At 38.5% G+C, this 19175-nt stretch overlaps 1 protein-coding gene across 5 annotated transcripts in view; it reads left to right on the forward strand.

The window, feature by feature from the left end:
• The first annotated feature begins 2912 nt into the window (after window positions 1-2912).
• Window positions 2913-19175, forward strand: part of esyt2a (extended synaptotagmin-like protein 2a) — an 80581-nt gene continuing 64318 nt past the window's right edge. For 2 of the 5 annotated variants that reach the window (XM_032531921.1, XM_032531923.1), the window contains exons 1-3: window positions 2914-3123; window positions 4339-4723; window positions 17075-17116. In XM_032531921.1, the coding sequence (XP_032387812.1) occupies window positions 4346-4723; window positions 17075-17116 (420 nt within the window). In that variant the 5' untranslated portion in view covers window positions 2914-3123; window positions 4339-4345. Of the gene's footprint in view, window positions 3124-4338; window positions 4724-17074; window positions 17117-19175 lie in introns of all 5 variants that reach the window. The other 3 variants (XM_032531919.1, XM_032531922.1, XM_032531920.1) reach the window with 3 other exon arrangements.

A 19175-nucleotide genomic window follows, 5' to 3' on the forward strand; every position in this document is an offset into this window, starting at 1 on the left:
ACTGTACCCCCAGCTCGACTTGTCACCATGGGAAACAGAGCCTTCAGCCGCTCTGCTCCCCAGCTCTGGAACTCACTCCCACCCGACCTCCTCAATATCAACTCTCTCCCCCTTTTCCAAACCAGACTCAAAACCCATCTGTTCCAGCTCGCTTATTTGTAAATACACTGTTCCTGTCATTTTTTGTTTGGTTTTTGTTTGGTTTTGTTTTGTTATAACTGCTTACACTTTTGTGTTCCCTGTATCTGTCTTTTATTGTCTGTAAAGCGACCTTGAGTGTTTAGAAAGGCGGTGGAGTAAGTAAAGGTGGAGTAACTAAAGTAGAAACGAAAGCTGTCAGATGAATGTAGTGGAGTAAAAAGTAGAATATTTCTTTCTGAGATGTAGCGGAGTAGAAGGAGAAAGTAGTATTAAAAGAAAAGACTCAAGTAAAGTACAAGTACCTCAACATTTTGACTCAAGTACAGTACTGAAGTGAATTTATATGGTTAACCCATGAAACTATGATTAAATCATACAGTGACTTTTATGAGATGGTCACATAGCTAGATATATTGGATTTAATTGAGCAAACATGTGTGTTCTCCACCTGTTTTTTCTTACCTGCCTGGCTCAAAGTTATGACAAATGAAGGTAGAGAACACATGTTTGCTCAATTAAATCCAAGGTATTTAAATAAACAAAGATAAATGTGCAAGCAGTTCATCAGTACTGTGTGCAATGTATGTATGTGTGCAGTGTATGTATGTAAATGTATCAAGGCTAGAACGCAAAAGTAACCAAACCCAAAATCCAAACAAACCAAGCAACCTTGAGGAGGGAGAGCGAGAAAGAATGAGTCCTCATTAGCCAATCCCCAGATCCCTGCAACAAAAGGACTTAATAGGCCTAGGAACCTTCCAACCACCCTGAGTGTTCACTCCCTGGCTTCATATGTGGCACCGCCCCTACACCAGCAACCAAACCAGTGAGGCCAAAGAAATCCCTGAGTTCATGTGCGGCCTGCCAAATACCTCAGTGTGGTGGGCAACATAAGAGGCACACACCCTCACAGGACAAAGCTGCTGGAAGCCAGAAAATCTTCACATTTCACCCAGCCACAAGAAAATCAACCACTTCTGGTTTTGAAGGTGTTGTACCGACAGATGCAGATAATCCCCCATCCTTCTCACATGCAAAAATGTACATTGTATAGCTTGGACATTATGTAAATAGTTCTGTAAAATGTACAGTCTATAACTTTTACAATATTAAAAATAGTTATTGTACATTCTGTGAAAAATTCTCCAAAATGTACATTCAATAACTTTAATAATATTGTAGTTATTTTACATTCTGTAAAGAGTTCTAAAACATGTACAATCTATAACTTTTATGATATTGTTAGAATATGATTTCATTTGCTATTTAATTTAAATTACTATTTAATAAGCCAATTATTAAAGGGTTGGGAGTATTTGTATGCTTATTAGCTGGTGTTTGCATGTTTGTATAACTGAAAGAAGATGACATAGCAATTTTTCACTTTTCCCAAAAAAGCTGCTTGGAGACCCTTCACGTCTTTTTTTTTTATGACAGAGTAATGTCAAAATTCTCTGCATTTGATTCAATTTTTTATTTATGTAGCGCCAAATCACAACAACAGTTATCTCACGGCACTTTTCCTAAAGAGCAGGTCTAGACCGTACTCTGGGGATGTTATTTAGAGAAAACCAACAGTTCCTACCAAGAGCAAGCAATAGGCCACAGACGCAAGGAAAAACTTCCTTTAAGAGGCAGAAACCTCGAGCAGGAACCATGGCTCAGGGTGGGGGGCATCTGCCCCGACCGGTTGGGTGAGAGAAAGAAACAGAGACAGACAGGGGCAGGAACATGGAGGCAGCAGGGGACTTTAACCACAGATCCAGTGCCATAAACACCTAGAGGAAGCGTTAGGGGGAGAGAGGATAGGGGTGAGAGAGCACTAGACTACAGGAGCGAGAGAGCACACTATACAGCAAAGGGAAGAAGTCGAGTTAGTAACATGTATTAATGGAATGAGGTTGCATACAGATGGAGAGAAGGAGGAGGAGAGAGGTACTCAGTGCATCATGGGAACTCCCCCAGCAGTCTAAGCCTATAGCAGCTTAACTAAGGGATGTTTCAGGACTCACCTGAGCCAGCCCTAACTATAAGCTTTATCAAAGAGGAAAGTCTTACGCCTACTCTTAAATGTGGAGATGGTGTCTGCCTCCTAAACCCAAACTGGAACCTGGTTTCACAGGAGAGGAGCATGATAGCTGAACACTCTGGCTCCAATTTGGAAATGAGTCAGATACGCTTACTGCAGCACGTCACAAAGTCCAAATCTACACTAAAGTAGGTGCAAGATGTCCAGACTAGTGCAACATTAACTTCCGTTTTTGGTGTCCTGCATATGTGTTGACAATGGTCTCATGTGATATGTTATATACATATTTATAAGCTATCTGGTCATGAATTATTCCTCTAATTTGAATTTGAAACAATTCAATTACCCATTTAAGCCACTGGGGGGAGACAGTGCACAGAAAAGGGGGTATTTCCTATTTTGCCATCTCACATTAGAAAAGGTCTAGATTCAAAAAATTAAAGACTTGTCAAACCTGGTCTTGATTCAAAAGTAGACTCATACTGTTACTGTTTGAAACCACTTGAAACTACTCCAATAACCTTTAACCATGTTCACCATGTTTTTTCTCTCCCCAGACCACATAGGACCAGTACACATTTTGCTTTTAGACGTGCCAAACCTGGACTGGATTACCATTAAAACTCTAAGGATTACTCAAAAACAAAGAGCTCAAAACCCATTGTCACATTTCATGAAAACAATGGAACAGAAACGTTTCCCCGTAACCGTTTTTTTAAAACCGCAAGATGGCGCCAATGTCTACGGCAGTGTTTGTGAATTTGAAGCTCCCACCCTGTCAGAAGCTGACCTCTTTCTCACAATGACAGTTTCCTGCAGGCTGGTAGAGAGGGACCGGCCGCCCTTACAGCAAGATGTGCGGAAGGGGAGCCAGATTATCTGAGTTTAGTTGATCGGCGTGCTGTGGACTTGGCTGGGAGACAGAGTGTTGTTCATGTCGCAGGCGTATACCGGTAAGTGTGTAGCTTGCTCAGCGTTACCAAGTTGTTTTTTGCTGGTGTTTGCTTTTACGCAGTGCTACTGGTCAAATCCTAGCCCCGATACGTGTCACTTTGTGGAGTGAACGTCACGACAGACAGTTAAGAAAAGCTGGCAAATAAGAGTTGACATGTTCAACGGTAACATTGTACTCACATTTAGAAATAATTAGAGTGGATTTTGGTGTTAGTAGTCGGCGGTCTTCTATTCGGCATACATACAACCAAACCAATAAACACATATTTCAGTAAAACCTATACTTTCATAACCGCGTCACACCACGGCGTTGTGTTTAGGTGGCTGAAGATTGCGGAGGCAACGGTTGAAGCAGTTTGAAAGTTAAAATTCTATAACAAAAATTGTGTGTATGGGTATTGAGTGTATGCCGAATTTAAGAGTAGTTCAACCCGTTTCGCAGAGTATAGTATGTTCTAACCTTTCAAGTTCGTACTGTTGCCACTTTCCCCAGGAATCAAGTTATCAAAAGTTAAAATTACACTACAAAAGGAGTTTCTTATAACGTTTTTTCCATGCAAGAGATTAGACACTAGCATAACAGTTCAACCTATGGATATGCTACAAAGTGTGAAAACATGTTGGACTAAACTAAACGAAAGGAATGTTCATGAGTACACAGATTAGGATCAGTTTGGGTCAGTTACATGTTAACAACTTTAAAGTGCCTTCTTGTGTAAGGATAATTACTGTAACGTTACCATGAAGCTTCTAGTGTAGGCCTTTTACTAAACAGGTATCTGTGGTTTCCCCTTTGGATAAAGGACTACTGATATTTTAGATACATTGAAATGTAACGATATTTCAGATAATTTTCAAATTATATTTTAGTTTAAAACTATTCATTCATAGTATTTCTATTTACAGTTTTTAGTATAGAAAGCCAGGTAGTTGTTTTTGGGACTTTGGTAAGAAGGAACATATTTTTAACAGTCTTTTATTTAGTGTTTTTCTGGGTTGGCTCTAATCAAATGAAAAAAAGACACATAATCTCCATGGTATATTTATGATGCTCAATAGTTCTTTTTCATGCTTAATGTTCTTTTATTCCAGACAGCATGTCTATAGTGTTGTTTGGCATTCTTTAACCTTTGACCTGAGAGGCTGAAACTTTTGTGCCATGTGTGGCAAGACCCTAGCATTTGCCGTAAATGTCTGTAAAAATGTCTTACCAGTCGGGAAATGAGTGACAGGATGGAGAGTTTGGCTGGACCCGATGTCAGGACAAATGGACCCGCTGCGCCCAGCATTCCGGTGAGCTCCACCATAGGCCCACCTCTGTCCCCTGTGGAGCTGGATGAAGAGTCACACTCGTCTTTGACAGATGTCACCCAAATATGGATGAAATTTGGCAAGACTTTTGCTATCATCTTCCCGATCTACGTCTTGGGATACTTTGAGTTTAGCTTTAGTTGGGTTCTGATTGGACTTGCGGTGTTGTTCTACTGGAGGAAAAACCATGGCAATAAGGACTACAGGATAAACCATGCTTTATCATTCCTGGAGCATGAAGAAAAAGCAGTAAGGCAAAGTGTGCCTACTTCGGAGCTACCACCATGGGTAAGTCCCCCAGCATTATAACATCCATATAACATCCACATTTTGCTTTGTATTTTCAAGCTTCACCCCACTCTTGGGTGTAATCAGCCAGCATCAAGAATAGGATGTCCACATTGACTTCCAAGCTGGTTGATGGGGATAAATTACTGTAATTCTTTGCCTCTGCAAAAATGTAACTAAAGTTTGTCTCTTACTGATTTTCCTCAGTTTCTCCATACGTACTTGTACTTTTATCGCAGTGAAACTAGGGATAGCAACATCCTAATTACTAAGGCTGCATGATATGAGGAAAATATAAAATGTGATATCGTTGTGGAATATCGCAATAATGACATTATTTTAGATAAATAAACAGATGTTAAAATGTCCTCAGTTCTGCATTTCTGCTGCTTTCAGTACTCTGCTAAAGTGCAGCAAAATGCTTGTTGAACAGTGTTGGGAGTAATGCGTTACAAAAGTAACGCAATTAAAGTAATATATTCCTTTTTGCAGTAATATGACGGAATTAATAATTACATTTTGGTAATATGATACTCGTTACAATTTCAGTAATGTGAGATACAACGCACATTTAGTGGTATTTTGTTTTTTAAGACTTCACCTTGAAACATTCTTCGGAGGAGTGTTATTTCCTGTTGCTGTATTCGATGGTTGAGGTGACTGCACATACTGTACATTTGCGCAATAGATATTATTTTCAGGAGTTATGATGCTGTGTTGACGCGAGGTAGTGTCCTATCTGTGTCCCAACAGGGGACCGTACAGACAACATCTGTGTCCCAACAGGTGACTGTACAGACAACATCTCTGTCCCAACAGGGGACAGAACGGACAACATCTGTGTCCCAACAGGGGACAGAACAGACAACATCTGTGTCCCAACAGATGACCGTACGGACAACATCTGTGTCCCAACAGATGACCGTACGGACAACATCTGTGTCCCAACAGGTGACAGAACGAACAATATCTGTGTCCCAACAGGGGACAGAACAGACAACATCTGACAACCGTGTCTTTTACTGTATTATAATAATAACAATAACAATAACAATAATAATAATAATAATATTATTAATAATAATAATAATAATAGTAATATGCTGCAGTTTTACAAACTAGAAAGTGAACAACATAAGCTTGACGGACATGTTTTACATCTGTTGTCCCACGTTTAGCTCAGTAAGCTAGCAGGAGTACACAACAGACAACTTCCATGTAGGCTACTTCAAAATAAAAGCACTTCCTGTGACGGTTTGGAGTAAATCTCATTTACTGTTAAATAAATAAAATGTTGTACCTTTTCACATATCAGCTGTAAATCAAGTGCTGTAAATAATGTTGATAGTGAGTTTTAATCACACTGTAATTGACCATTTCCTTTAGACTACCTTAGTTTTAGACTAAACAACATGAATTTCTTATTCAAGTGCTTTACAAACATTTTACAACAATGCAACTGTAAAGTACTTTTAATTGAGTATTTTCATTTTCTTATACTTGCCTATTGTAAGTTTTACTTATCTATTTTTATAGTTGTAGTAACTTTGCATATTTGTATTAATTACTTAAATATTAATAATCTATGATGTATTAAAGATGATAAAGAGGACACTTTATTGATCCAATGTTGAAATTCATGCTAACTGCTGAGTCAAACTTCCACTGTTATTTGGTGAAAGTAACTCATAAATAATGCAAAAGCAGTGGAACGCATTACAATTTAGATGCTGTAATATTGTAATATGAATAATTAGTAAAAACTCACAGCAGCTAGTAATCTATAATATATTACATTTTGGAAGTAAGTTGCCCAACACTGTTGTTGAATTTAAAACAAATGAAAGGAAATAATTTCCAATTCAGTGTTTAATTTATTAAACACTGAATTGTATATAAAAAGTAGAACCCGACTGATAAAGGATGTTTAAGGCCAATACCGATAAGAATATTTGGTTATTTAAAAATCCAATATGCCTATATATATATATATATATATATACAGTATATATATATATATATATATATATATATATATATATATATATATATAGTTGTCATAATGTACAGGAACAGCTGCCACGAGTATGGGCTGGAAGTATAGTATAGTCAGTTCTCACTAAAATAAAATCATAATAATTTGTTTTATTGTAACAACAGAACAGAGAAACATCAAAACATATTAAAGTTCTGATAAATAAAACGCGTAAAAATACAAACTTAAGATATATAACTCAGTCCTTTTAAAAAAAATACAATAACAAAAAAATAAATAAATGTTGCCAACAGGGACGTTGTAGAGTGTCCTCTGGTGGACAGACTATGCAGCGCCATCACTAACAGGGACGTTGTAGAGTGTCCTCTGGTGGACAGACTATGCAGCGCCATCACTAACAGGGACGTTGTAGAGTGTCCTCTGGTGGACAGACTATGCAGCGCCATCACTAACAGGGACGTTGTAGAGCGTCCTCTGGTGGACAGACTATGCAGCGCCATCACTAACAGGGACGTTGTAGAGTGTCCTCTGGTGGACAGACTATGCAGCGCCATCACTAACAGGGTAGGGTAGAGCGTCCCCTGGTGGACAGACAATGCAATGCCAACGCTCATAACATGGTTGACAGTCCATTTTTATTTTTTCAATATTCATTAATCAGAATCATTTATTTGTCATTATAAATGATAAATGATTCTGATGAATGAATAATTTTATTTTTTTTAATTGTTTTTTTAAAATTGGAAATGATAAATGCCCATACAATAGATCCTAATAAAATCGGCCGATAATATTGTTCGGGCTCTAATAAAAGGCACCACTAAAACAGAATAACAGTTACATTATAAAGTGCAGTATTCTACTAATATTCTCTAGTTTACTAACACATTTTATTAAATATATTTTGATTTTCTTCTGTTCTGAAAATCGGTCGGGCTCTAAAAATTTCACATTAACATGTATTGAGTCATAGGCCAAAATCCATCTACATTGATTTATAGCGCCCACTAATGGCCCATCTTCACCAAATGTGGTACAGAGCATTAGAGCAGCATGACAAACTTGCATCACAGGTTTCAAGATGATATCATTTCATGGAGAAGAGAAATTGCAACTGACGTTTCCCATTTACAGGCATAGAGTTATTGTCGAAAATGTGTCAATGTTGATTATAGCGCCTCCTAATGGCCGATCTTAGCCAAATGTGGTAGCGACTCTTGGAATTGCATGTTGAACAATAACCTTAAGTTTTGCATTGATAGCATTTACTTTGGCCGAGGTATGCTACACGTACCCTTTAAATTTGAAGTGGCCCACTGTAGTGAAACATGTGACTCCAAATGTGGGCTCAATAGGCCAAGCCTACTTTTACCAATCAATACACCATTTAAGGCATGGCCTCAGAATTGATGAGCCCTCCATGAGGTATAAACTTTATTTATACACATTTGTAGCACCCCCTATGCATAATGTGATTTTACTGCAATGAATGTTTTTGGATTCAACTTTATGATCATTGTGCAGAGTACAAGTACAAAGACAACAAAATTCCAGTTGCGTCCAACCAGAAGTACAAAAAAGCAGAAAAGTGCAATGCAATATTGACAGGTGGTGCATACACGCAAACATCTAGGTGGAAATGGGCGTGGCCTAAATCAGTAGATTCAGCTGAATTTAGGGAATGCATGGATATGACTGTTTTTAAATCTGGTTTGAGAGTTATAGGGCTAGATGCGTTTTCTTCTGCTATAGCGCCACCTATTGGCAGAAGTGTGTCAATGTTGGTGTCTGAAGTTCCTGCAGGGTTCAAGACCAGTCCTGAAAATGTCACCGCCCCTCCATGTACGGTTTAGGCTGTAGCCACACTATTAGCTACGGGAGAAATAAGAATAAGAAGACGGAAGAATAACCTTTGTGATTTCAATAGAGTTTCTCCACTGGTACTGCGAACCGCAGCTTTGCAAACGTGAGTTGCCAGCCCCCCTCGGGCTTAAACCCCTAAAAATGATAAGTACCCCGTGTTTCCCATTCATAGGTTCTACTTTGGTACCCTCTCTAGGTAGATTGAGACCAGGCTAGGAAAATAAAATTGGAATTAAAACCCAACATTTTAGTTTTTTTTAATGACTGATATCTGTTCAGAAGAGATCTTGTGAGCATGTTACATACTAGCACAAAACAACGGGTTTATTACGATCCAAACAGTAAAACAAACCATGATCTATAATGAGCAAAATTTACAATAATTAATTTTGAAAAGCCTCAGTGTTAGTATGATTTAACAGGAGTTAGGAAGAGTCATGCCGTGTGCATATGTTGAGATTTTTATTACCTTGTAGGCTAACTTTCTCTATGGATCGTAGGATAGTTTTAAGGTTAAGTTGTTAATATTTCATCACATTTGGATCTGGGTAATCAGATTTAAATGGCAAAGCACATTATAAGTTACACTTCATCTGTATCACCTTCTAGTCTAGTTTGTTTATGTAAATAGTCATTTCTTTTTTGTCTTTCTGTTAATGTTGTAGTTATTGTTTTTAAGAACTAGTTCATAAACCTTTGACTAATTTTCTACTGAACCCAGCCATCGCATGCCACACAGTCACATCCTGCACCCCCCACCACCACAAGTAAACTGTCAAACGGTGGGAAACAAATCCCAAGTTACCAGAGTATAAAGTGATGTCTTTAAGTGGTTTCAAAGGTATTTTATTTATAGTGATATAAAACTAAATTAAGAAATTGATAATTTACTGTTTAATTGCAATTTGTGTTTATTTTAATGATTAGAAAAAGCTAGCGAGTAGACCTTTGACTCTTATTGTCAAAAAATATTTATTAAACGGAGGTCTGCATATTGGTTTAGTATTTTACTAAACTACAGAACAGTGTTACAGCTGACATATGGAGTTATTTGTATGTAGGTCTGGTAGCCTTCAGATAAATGGCAGTGTTTGATTCAGAGGACTGTAGTGGGTAGTTTGAAGGTGTGGATGTCTGTAACTATGAATATGAAACTGGGTGGGGCTGGGATAGCTCAGTCAAACTCAGCTCAGATAATGTTAAAACAACCTGGTTAGAAACAGCCTTTTAAAAGACACACATTAAAAGCTACTACGACCATAGTGTAACTGTTTCTCTATGCCCTTCTTTCTACTTTTCTCCACCTTCATTTCATTTTCTGTCTCTGTGTACTGGTGTGACACGGCATGGGTGGGGCTTTCCTGTTCTTTTGATCAGCCAAAGGGCATGGCTCTGCTCCACAGCAGAGAATGAAAACAATGTTGTTGTGCTGCTATTCTGTTCTGGATTCAACCTAGGGCTGCACAATTAATAGTATTTTAATCACAATCCCGTCTTCCTTTTGGCTTCCCACAATCAAATTTGCAAGATTGAGCGATACTTTGTTTTATATATATATATATATATATTTATATATATATTCACTCACAATTGGCCCCCCAACAACATGGAGATACACAGCCCCCCCAGTCACAAACTGCTCACAGCAACATAGAGAGACACATTCCCCCCCCATTTACTCACACATAGCCCCCCAGCAACATGGAGAGACACAGCAGTGGCAGCGCTGGTCCACACTTCTGACATTATGTTTTTATTTTTTAATTTATTTTTTAATCCAGTTCCTACTGTAGATAACGTTAACGTTACCTGCTGTGTAACGTCGTATTAGTTAGCCTGGTTAAACCAGTTCTGTGGACGCAGGCTTTTACAGAATTTCCCCAAAATGTTTAAACAAATTAAATTAAAACTTAAATATTCACCCCAAGCAGAACAACAGTCAGCTAAATTCTGCAGATTTTCAATCTTGATTACCGCTGAAATCTTGGCCGAAAAAATATCTGCAGATTCTGTCTGGGTCACACATAAATACAATTGGTCTCATTTAATCTACAAGAGTCTCAGCTGTCCAATTCCTTAGATTGTCTAGTTTCATATCTTACCAATATCTTCACTCTAGCCTTTATATGTACAGTGGGGCTCAAATGTTTGGGCACCCCAGGTAAAAATGTGTGTTAATGTGCACAAAGATGCCATGAAACAATGTAAACATCTTCAAAAGGCATCAAATGATAGATTAAACATTTGTATAATATGTCACAAAAAGTTAAATTTTATTTCCATCATTTACACTGCATGCTAGAAACTCAGCAGGGTGCCCAAACTTTTGCAGAAGCCATTTTTTAGTTTCTGTAATTTTGAAAGTGTAAATGATGGAAATAAAATCAAACTTTTGGTGACATATTATACAAGTGTCAAATCTGTCATTTGATGCCTTTTGGAGATTGTTCCCTCTTTTATTGGCTCCTTAATGCACATTAATACTAATTTTTACCTCGGGTGTCAACAATTTTGAGCCAGACTGTCTAGTTTAGCTGTAGCTAACTACAGAGTCAGTATTGCAGGCTACAATCGAAATCTATTAAATATCACAATCAGGTCTGCTTCTGTATTTCCACTGTCAGCCCAACAGAGCACTCAGTATTTCCTTAACTTATCTCTCTCCTGTTTTAAGCCTATCTTCCTTACATCCACGACGTCTCTTTCTCACTGAGCCTCTATGAATATAGACATCAGCATCTTGTCATATAACTCTCCTGTTTTGGCATCTTTTAAATGCTTTCTGCAGTTTGAGGAGAAACTGATTGAGCAGGTTTCCAGTTTTTCTGTTGTTGTTGAGCTGAGGTGGATTTCTAATCAGCAGCATACAGTGATAGGACATACATTTATATTGTCAGTTGCAATTTGAACTAACACATTCCAGCTACACCAACATACTTGTTAACGCTCTCCACACCCCTCTCTTACACTGACATTGTATTCAGGGTGTGGCTGGAAAGGGAGGTTAGGATTTCCAAACAGCTGTGACATAGTTGGGCTGTGAGTCTCACCCACTGGCCATGCTTTGAAACAGGGAAAGGTTTAAGCTTTTAATTATTCTTCCTTTGCAGCGAAAATTATTGCTGGATTTAAGTAACCAGTATCTACCAAGTAGGGAGTGTGGACTAATAGCTAGAGAGGTGCTTGTTCACGCCTGGCACTGCTGAGGTCCCTTGAGCAAGTGCTTGGGGCACCTGTCCATGGACAGCCCCCTTCCTACTCTGACATCTCTCCATTAGCGCATGGATAGTTCCTGGACATCTGTGTTTATTTCTGACCTGCATGTGTAAAATGTAATTTCCCCGTGGGAAATAATAAAGTATGTCCTCTACTTCTATTTATTTTGGTCATATGTAACTTACAACATTCAATACACTTGTAATAAACAGTACATACACATTACTCCAATGCTTTTCTTGCACTCAAATGCCAACAAAAGAAAATTGTTATTATACGTCATGGTTTTTCCTTGCACAGATTTGGCCTTTGGGGGAACACATAAAGCAAGGGGGTTCTGGGGGACCTGGGGGTCCTCCCCCATGAAATTGTGAGGGCAAAAGACTTCAATTCCTGCATTCTGATACATTTGTAGGCACCAATTTATGGTAAAAACATCTATATTTATGACAAGGAAATCACACAATTCTGGCAAGTAACAATTCAAAATGCAGAATATAATTCAATTCAATTCAATTCAATTTTATTTATAGTATCAATTCATAACAAGAATTATCTCAAGACACTTTACAGATAGACCACACTCCGAATTTACAAGGACCCAACATTCTAGTTTCCTCCAGAGCAAGCAACAGTGCGACAGTGGCGAGGAAAAACTTCCTTTAGGCAGAAACCTCGGTCAGACCCGGCTCTTGGTAGGCGGTGTCTGACGGGCCGGTTGGGGTTGAATGAAGAGTGGCATAACAAAAAGAAAAAATATTAGTTTGTAGAATTCTTTGTGGTAGTTCATGGCATAGCAGGACTGTGCAGCATTACAAGGCACAGCAGGACGTAGCAGCGTAGCAGCGTAGCAGGACGTAGCAGACGTAGCAGGGCACCACAGTTAGCATTTGAACATGGCATCACAGAACGTGTAGCGGAACCATGGCAAATGCTGCTCCCCTGATTTCGGAGCCTCTCTGATCCAAGGGAACATGCTGGGGAAAAAGAACATAAGGACTCCGGGGAATGACTCCCCAGAAATAGGTTAGTAACAAGCATTTCTGGGACATGGATGCACATAAATGAAAAGATTGAATTGAATATCATTATATTCAGTAGTCCAATAAGGGGGCTTTCACATCCGGGACATGGGCCGGATACGACAACACTTGACCCTAAAGTCCAGCATAAATGCATAAATAGTTTTTTTTTTTCCCGAGGAGCACATTTTGCTCCCAAGTTGTAAAAATGTAGGTTTGATGTACATTGGCTACTGCTTTTACTGCTAAATTGTACAATAACACAGTCATGTTATGGATACAAAATGTTGTGAAGTGTAATGTTTTCTACATTCTATTGATCAAAGATGATCTGTGATGTTGAATATGTCCCACAGTGTAACGGACACCACAGTTCATACAACCGCAGATTAATTGCAGTTTAAACTACATGGCGTAAAACTAACGTCTACGTGAATGGGGCACAGCAGAAAGATGCTGCTTGTTCAGGGTCCTCATGTGTCCTCCTATAGACCTGCACTTCTCATCAGGCGGTAAAACTAGTTGTACCAAAACACTGAATTAGACTACTGTTTAAGGCAACAACGAGACGTTTTTAACCGGTAATGAAACTGTCTCCATTTAATACTGATGCCGTCACACGGCTGCGTGGACAGATGTCAGCTGAAGCTCCAGTGAAGCTCTGCGCCTGTCAGCAGCAGCTTTTTGCTGCGCAACCGGCCCCAAAGAGTCTCCTCTGATTGGGTCGGTCAGCCCATCTCAGGACCAGGCTGGCCGTTTGCCAACTGTCCGAATGCTTAATATTTATTATTATTATTATTATTATTATTATATAATAATAATAATAATAATAATAATAATAATAATAATAATACAATTATTATTAATATAAACATAGTGAAATTGTGCAAGTGACTAAAAAACATTCTTATCTATCAGCTATGCAGCAACAGAAATATTATCAAGGTGAGAATATCTATCTCTCTCCAAATAAATATCACAATGTAACACACGCTAAAACGCAGCAGAACACTTATTGAAGATAACGAGGCAGTAAAAGACATGACAGTTAAGAGGGCTACACATTACTTTTAACTCAGCTTCTGGGATACAATGTCACTTCAACAAAGAAAAGAAAAAAGATAAAGAATTAAATCTGCTGCTACATTTATTCCCTTCTCCTGTCTGAGCTGCTACGTTCTGTCTCCGTCTCCTGTTGGAGCTGCTACATTCCAACCCTGTCTGAGCTGCTACATTCTGTCCCCGTCTCCTTTCTGAGCTGCTACATTCTGTCCCCTTCTCCTGTCTGAGCTGCTACATTCTGTCCCCGTCTCCTTTCTGAGCTGCTACATTCTGTCCCCGTCTCCTTTCTGAGCTGCTACATTCTGTCCCCGTCTCCTTTCTGAGCTGCTACATTCTGTCCCCGTCTCCTTTCTGAGCTGCTACATTCTGTCCCCGTCTCCTTTCTGAGCTGCTACAAATTGTCCCCTTCTCCTGTCTGAGCTGCTACATTCTGTCCCCTTGTCCTGTCTAAGCGCAGTGCGCCTGCGTGGCTACTTCAGGAGTCTTGGACAAAGCTGGGAAGGATTGAACGCAGGGTTTCCACACCGTGGTAATCCACTATAACAAACAGGATATTTTAAATGAAAAGGGTAATTGTTACATCAACATTTCTACTGGGGTTTACCGTTACATTCCTAACACTGTTTATCTCTCTTAGTCTCTTCTCTTTTGTCTCTGTATCAGCTTTGTTTCATCTTCTGCTCATACATTGTGTGTATTTTGTTTTTAACTCTGTCATGTTTGTTGCTTTGTTAGTATCTCTTAAGTATTATTTTCTTTGAACCACATTTGTGCTTCTGCAACTGCCTGTTCAATTGGACAGATAAGTAATTCTTTCTGCCTTTTACTGTGTTACCGTGTTGCCAACTCCTTTTATTTAGTTTTGAGTTTGTAACAGATTCAGCTGGTGTAGCTGACTGCTGTGATTAGTATAGGTACCTACCAAAGAGCAGATCACAGCCGCAGATCCTCTGTTGTAGTTTTTCTATATTCAGCCTTGAAAATACTTACAGTGTTCACAGTATAAACATAGACAACCCACAATGTGTGTACCATTTATATGTTTGGCTACATTCCAGTACCTTTGACTTCTAGAATAGAATAAGTTTTATTGTCATTGGACAACTGGTGTTCAACAAAATGTTTCTGCAACTCACCCTCAGTGGCACACAAATAAACTGACAATACCCTTATGAAGGCAAAAGACACAAAATAAAAACAATGAATATAGCAAATACAATAAAAAAATCAGATATTGCACATTTGTATTTGCAGAACGACTGCTATTGCACCATTGTTTGTTAGTGTTCAGTTCTTTTGTGGCACATGTTTAAAAACTGTTCTTGAGCCTGGATGTGTGGGACTTTGTGGACCTTTATCGCTTAGACATTATTCAAACAGTAGTAAATTGAAATTAATAAATAGATCTTTTGTTCCATTAAATGCAAAACAGTGAAATGAGGAAGTACACATACATACACTTTTTATTTATTAATTTACCTATGTATTTAGAGACAAAAGCCTATCCTAAAGCCTTTCTAGAAATGACATTGAGTACATTCTCATGTACTCAATTAAGGTTTATCTGGTTGAAATGTAACAGGTAAAGTCAACTCCCAGTCCTCCACAACAGCTTTGATGCAGATGCACCAACATCCTGTCCGATTGTAGACTTGGCCCCTCTCAGGCAGTTAGTGTTAGCATTTAGCTTAAAGCCTCTCTACCAGCATGGCTGTAGACTCTTAGTCATGTCAGTCTAGAGACTGTGTGTGACAAAAAGTTTTTAGTTTTGGGTGATTTGGAAATCTAAAATAAAACACCAAGCCAATGTGATTGTCTTGTGGAAAGGTTTTTCCTAAAAAGAACAACCAAACAATTTTTGGAAGGTTCTTTGTAATCTCCAAATATAAGTTATGCCGGCCAAGTGTCTGAGTGTCTGAGTAGGCTGGAACATGACCTACTATGTTGTTTTACATGCTTTAGTCTTGGTATGTCATCTCAATAAAGGAAAGTATTATACATAGTGATTTCAAGGACATCACTATTTTTGCTGATCTCCGCTAAATAGTTGGGAGTCAGTTTGCCTTCATTGTAAAATCCCCCATGTAAAACAAACAGTAAATTCATCCCATTTCTCTTTGAATTATGAGGCCATTTGGCTTTTTAATAGTGTTTTACAGTAAGGGAAAGTCTGGGCATTTGAATGAAGTTTGGGACACAGCATGTATTTAGTCAGTTACAAAATTAGCTGCAGTTGGATAAAAACATTGACGGTGTAGATTGTAGTCATTTTAGCAAACAGCAGCACCTCACTAAAGCCACATAAGTACGATGGAGCATTAGGGCTTGATCAAAGGAAAGAAAATAAGGAGGACCATTGTTATTCATTTATTTTGCATTTCAAGAATAAAGTTGAAATGTCAAGAGTCAAGTCAAAATGACGAGAATAAAGTGGAAATACTTTTTCAAGAATAAAGTCAACATGACAAAAATAAAGTGGAAATATTTTTTGAGAATCAAGTTGAAGTGTCAAGAAAAAACTTGATATTTCAAGAATACAGTAAGACTTTTGAAAAAAATAAAAATGTTGCCGAAAATTGCGATGGTTCAGGAGTAACCAAAAACTTGGAAGAGGTCTTCCTGCAAACTGACATAGTTGGAAATGGACAGATGCAAGGTTATCCATGGTTACACCTACGCATAATACAGAAACGATGTGTAGAATCACAGGACACAATGAGACAATTGATCAAATAGTTTGATCCTGAAGGAGTGGAGCTCAGGCTGTATGTATCCCATCTGTTGACAACTACGTGGCGGCTGGCATGGCTGACAGTCACTCTAATGAGATTAAGTGGTAAAGGAGTTGAATTTATTCTCGTCATTTCAACTTTAATCTCAACTTTTCAACATTATTATTGAAATGGAAGTTCAACTTTATTATCGTCATGTTGACTTTATTCTTGTCATTTTGATTTTATTCTTGAAATACAAAATAAATCTTCCTCCTTGATTTTGTTTTCCCTTGATGTGGTCCTAATGCTCCGTCTTACATAAGACCATGATGTACATCACGGGAAAAAAAGATACAAACAAAGCTAAATTAAATGTAACCTAATTTGACCTAGGCCTATTGATTGCATTGATAGGAATTCTATATGGATTCAAATCACCCTTCTCTTTTTAATCTTGCCTTTCTATTTCTTCTTTCAGGTCCATTATCCAGATGTGGAGAGAGTGGAGTGGCTGAATAAGGTACACACACACACACACACACACACACACACACACACACATCTCTCTCCGCTAACCGATGACCCTCCTAGGGCACTGCCAGGTCCTCTTAAACAACGCAACGTCCCCCTCGAACCGCTCAGGGCGCTGGTCCAGCACTGGCAGCCCCCCCACTCTGACATATCTCTATTTGTGGATGAAACCTTTGTATTGTAGACCTATTAGCGAGCAGAGGCCCACAGGTAATGCGATATACATAGGATCTGAATCTGGAGCTCTGCTGGACCAGAGAGAGACAGAGGGAGATGGAAACACACTTACTGTAAATGTTTGGGTGGACTTCCAGTGAGAAGGTAATGGATGTAGATGGACGGGAAAATAGCTTTAATATCAACATAGTGCATAGTGGTTTTAAAGTTGTTTTGGGCTCATTGTTTGTTTACACCGCCCAGACTGATTTAAAGGGGCAATAAAAAAGATGTATGCTCATCTATATAATTCTGTGAGGGGGATAGCTCCAGCTGACTGTCATGTAATATGTTCATCCGCTGAGGATAAAGTACAGTGAGAAAGCGTGATGGCTTTTTTTTAGCTTGGTGAAATGTTTGAATACTGTTTGTACAGTATTCTTTTTTCAGTGTTTACTTTAAATCCTGCAGTTATTTATTTTTACACAAGCCCTCAAACCATTGTTTATTTTTATTAGATTTAGTTGTGATAAGATAAAATAAGATATTTTATTCATCCTGAGGGAATACAATACAAGGTGGTAAAGAGTGCAAATATATAGAAGCCAATGAACAAAATATAAACAAAAAGGTGCAAAAACTAATGCACACTATGCCAGCTAAATAAAGTGATTAAACACAGGTCGTACGTTCTGTACCCATTTTTACTTTACTGTACTCCTTTACAATAAAGTACGATAGACGGCGACTTCTTGCAACAAGTAACAATCTTTAAAAATGTGAAATTATTTCTAGGTGAAAATAAAAAAAGAATCTGTGTGTTTTTGAGTAATACGAATTTGTGTTTGTGTTGCATCCATCTCTTTGATAGATGTGATTAGTGTCAGTTTGTTGGTAGTCTCACATTGCCATACCTATCTCCACAGTGCTGTGGAGTAAGGTTCGGCTACACCACATACACTCTGGGACAGAAAAAAACTGTGTTGTTTACGTTTCTGAAACCAATCCCGATGGTCTTGGGACAGAGTGACGGTGCCTCTGCTAAATAGTCCCAGGAAGGAACTTGTTCAGGTGGAACATTTGCACCTTGCAAAAGAAACTGTCACATCAAATATTACGTGTGTTTACTTTGTCCACAGTAATCCCACCAATGAGTCCCTAAATAACCCAGTTAGAGAGGAGATGCCCTAAACATATTCTTTATAAATCTTTTCAATCTTTCCCAGAGATCAAACCTCCACATATGTGCGCCTGCTCTACCAACTGAGCTAACCTGGCCACATACAATGAAGAATAAATTCAACATTGTGAAATATACTTATTTAAAATAAAAGTCCTATGTTGAAATATAAACTATGTGAACTGGAATGTTCCCAAAATAAGTTTGGTGTGTTAGCTTGACTCTATTTGCTAATTCCACCAAATCATGTAATTACATCATAGGGACATACAATAAAAAACATATAACACAACACATCGTTAAAAAGTATACACTATACAATATTTCATATGGGCAGATTAGCAGCAAATAGCAAAGATTGCACAGATGTCTTTTCCCTGTCTTACACCAGTCCTAAAGTACTGTGACCTGTCTAAAGCCCAACAGGAGCCAAGACGCAGGGCGGCTCAATGGTCAGATCATCCTGGTCATCCTGGGCCCCTAAAAGAGAATATTAGGTGAACATTCCTGAGTGTTTGCTCAACTTTCATGTTGTCTTGTCACTCAGGCGTAAAGATTTCACTTCCTGGGTTACTGAACAGCAGATGATAGACAGGGGACAGCCCTCACACTGCCAGTGTGTGGCTGTGGCACATTAATCAGGTGTAACCTAGCTAACAAGTGCAGAACACAAACAAGCTAACTTTTAAATGTGCAAGAACTATAGACCAAT

This window comes from Etheostoma spectabile, chromosome 12 (genome assembly GCF_008692095.1).
Source record: "Etheostoma spectabile isolate EspeVRDwgs_2016 chromosome 12, UIUC_Espe_1.0, whole genome shotgun sequence".
In the NCBI taxonomy this organism is placed as follows: Eukaryota; Metazoa; Chordata; class Actinopteri; order Perciformes; family Percidae; genus Etheostoma; species Etheostoma spectabile.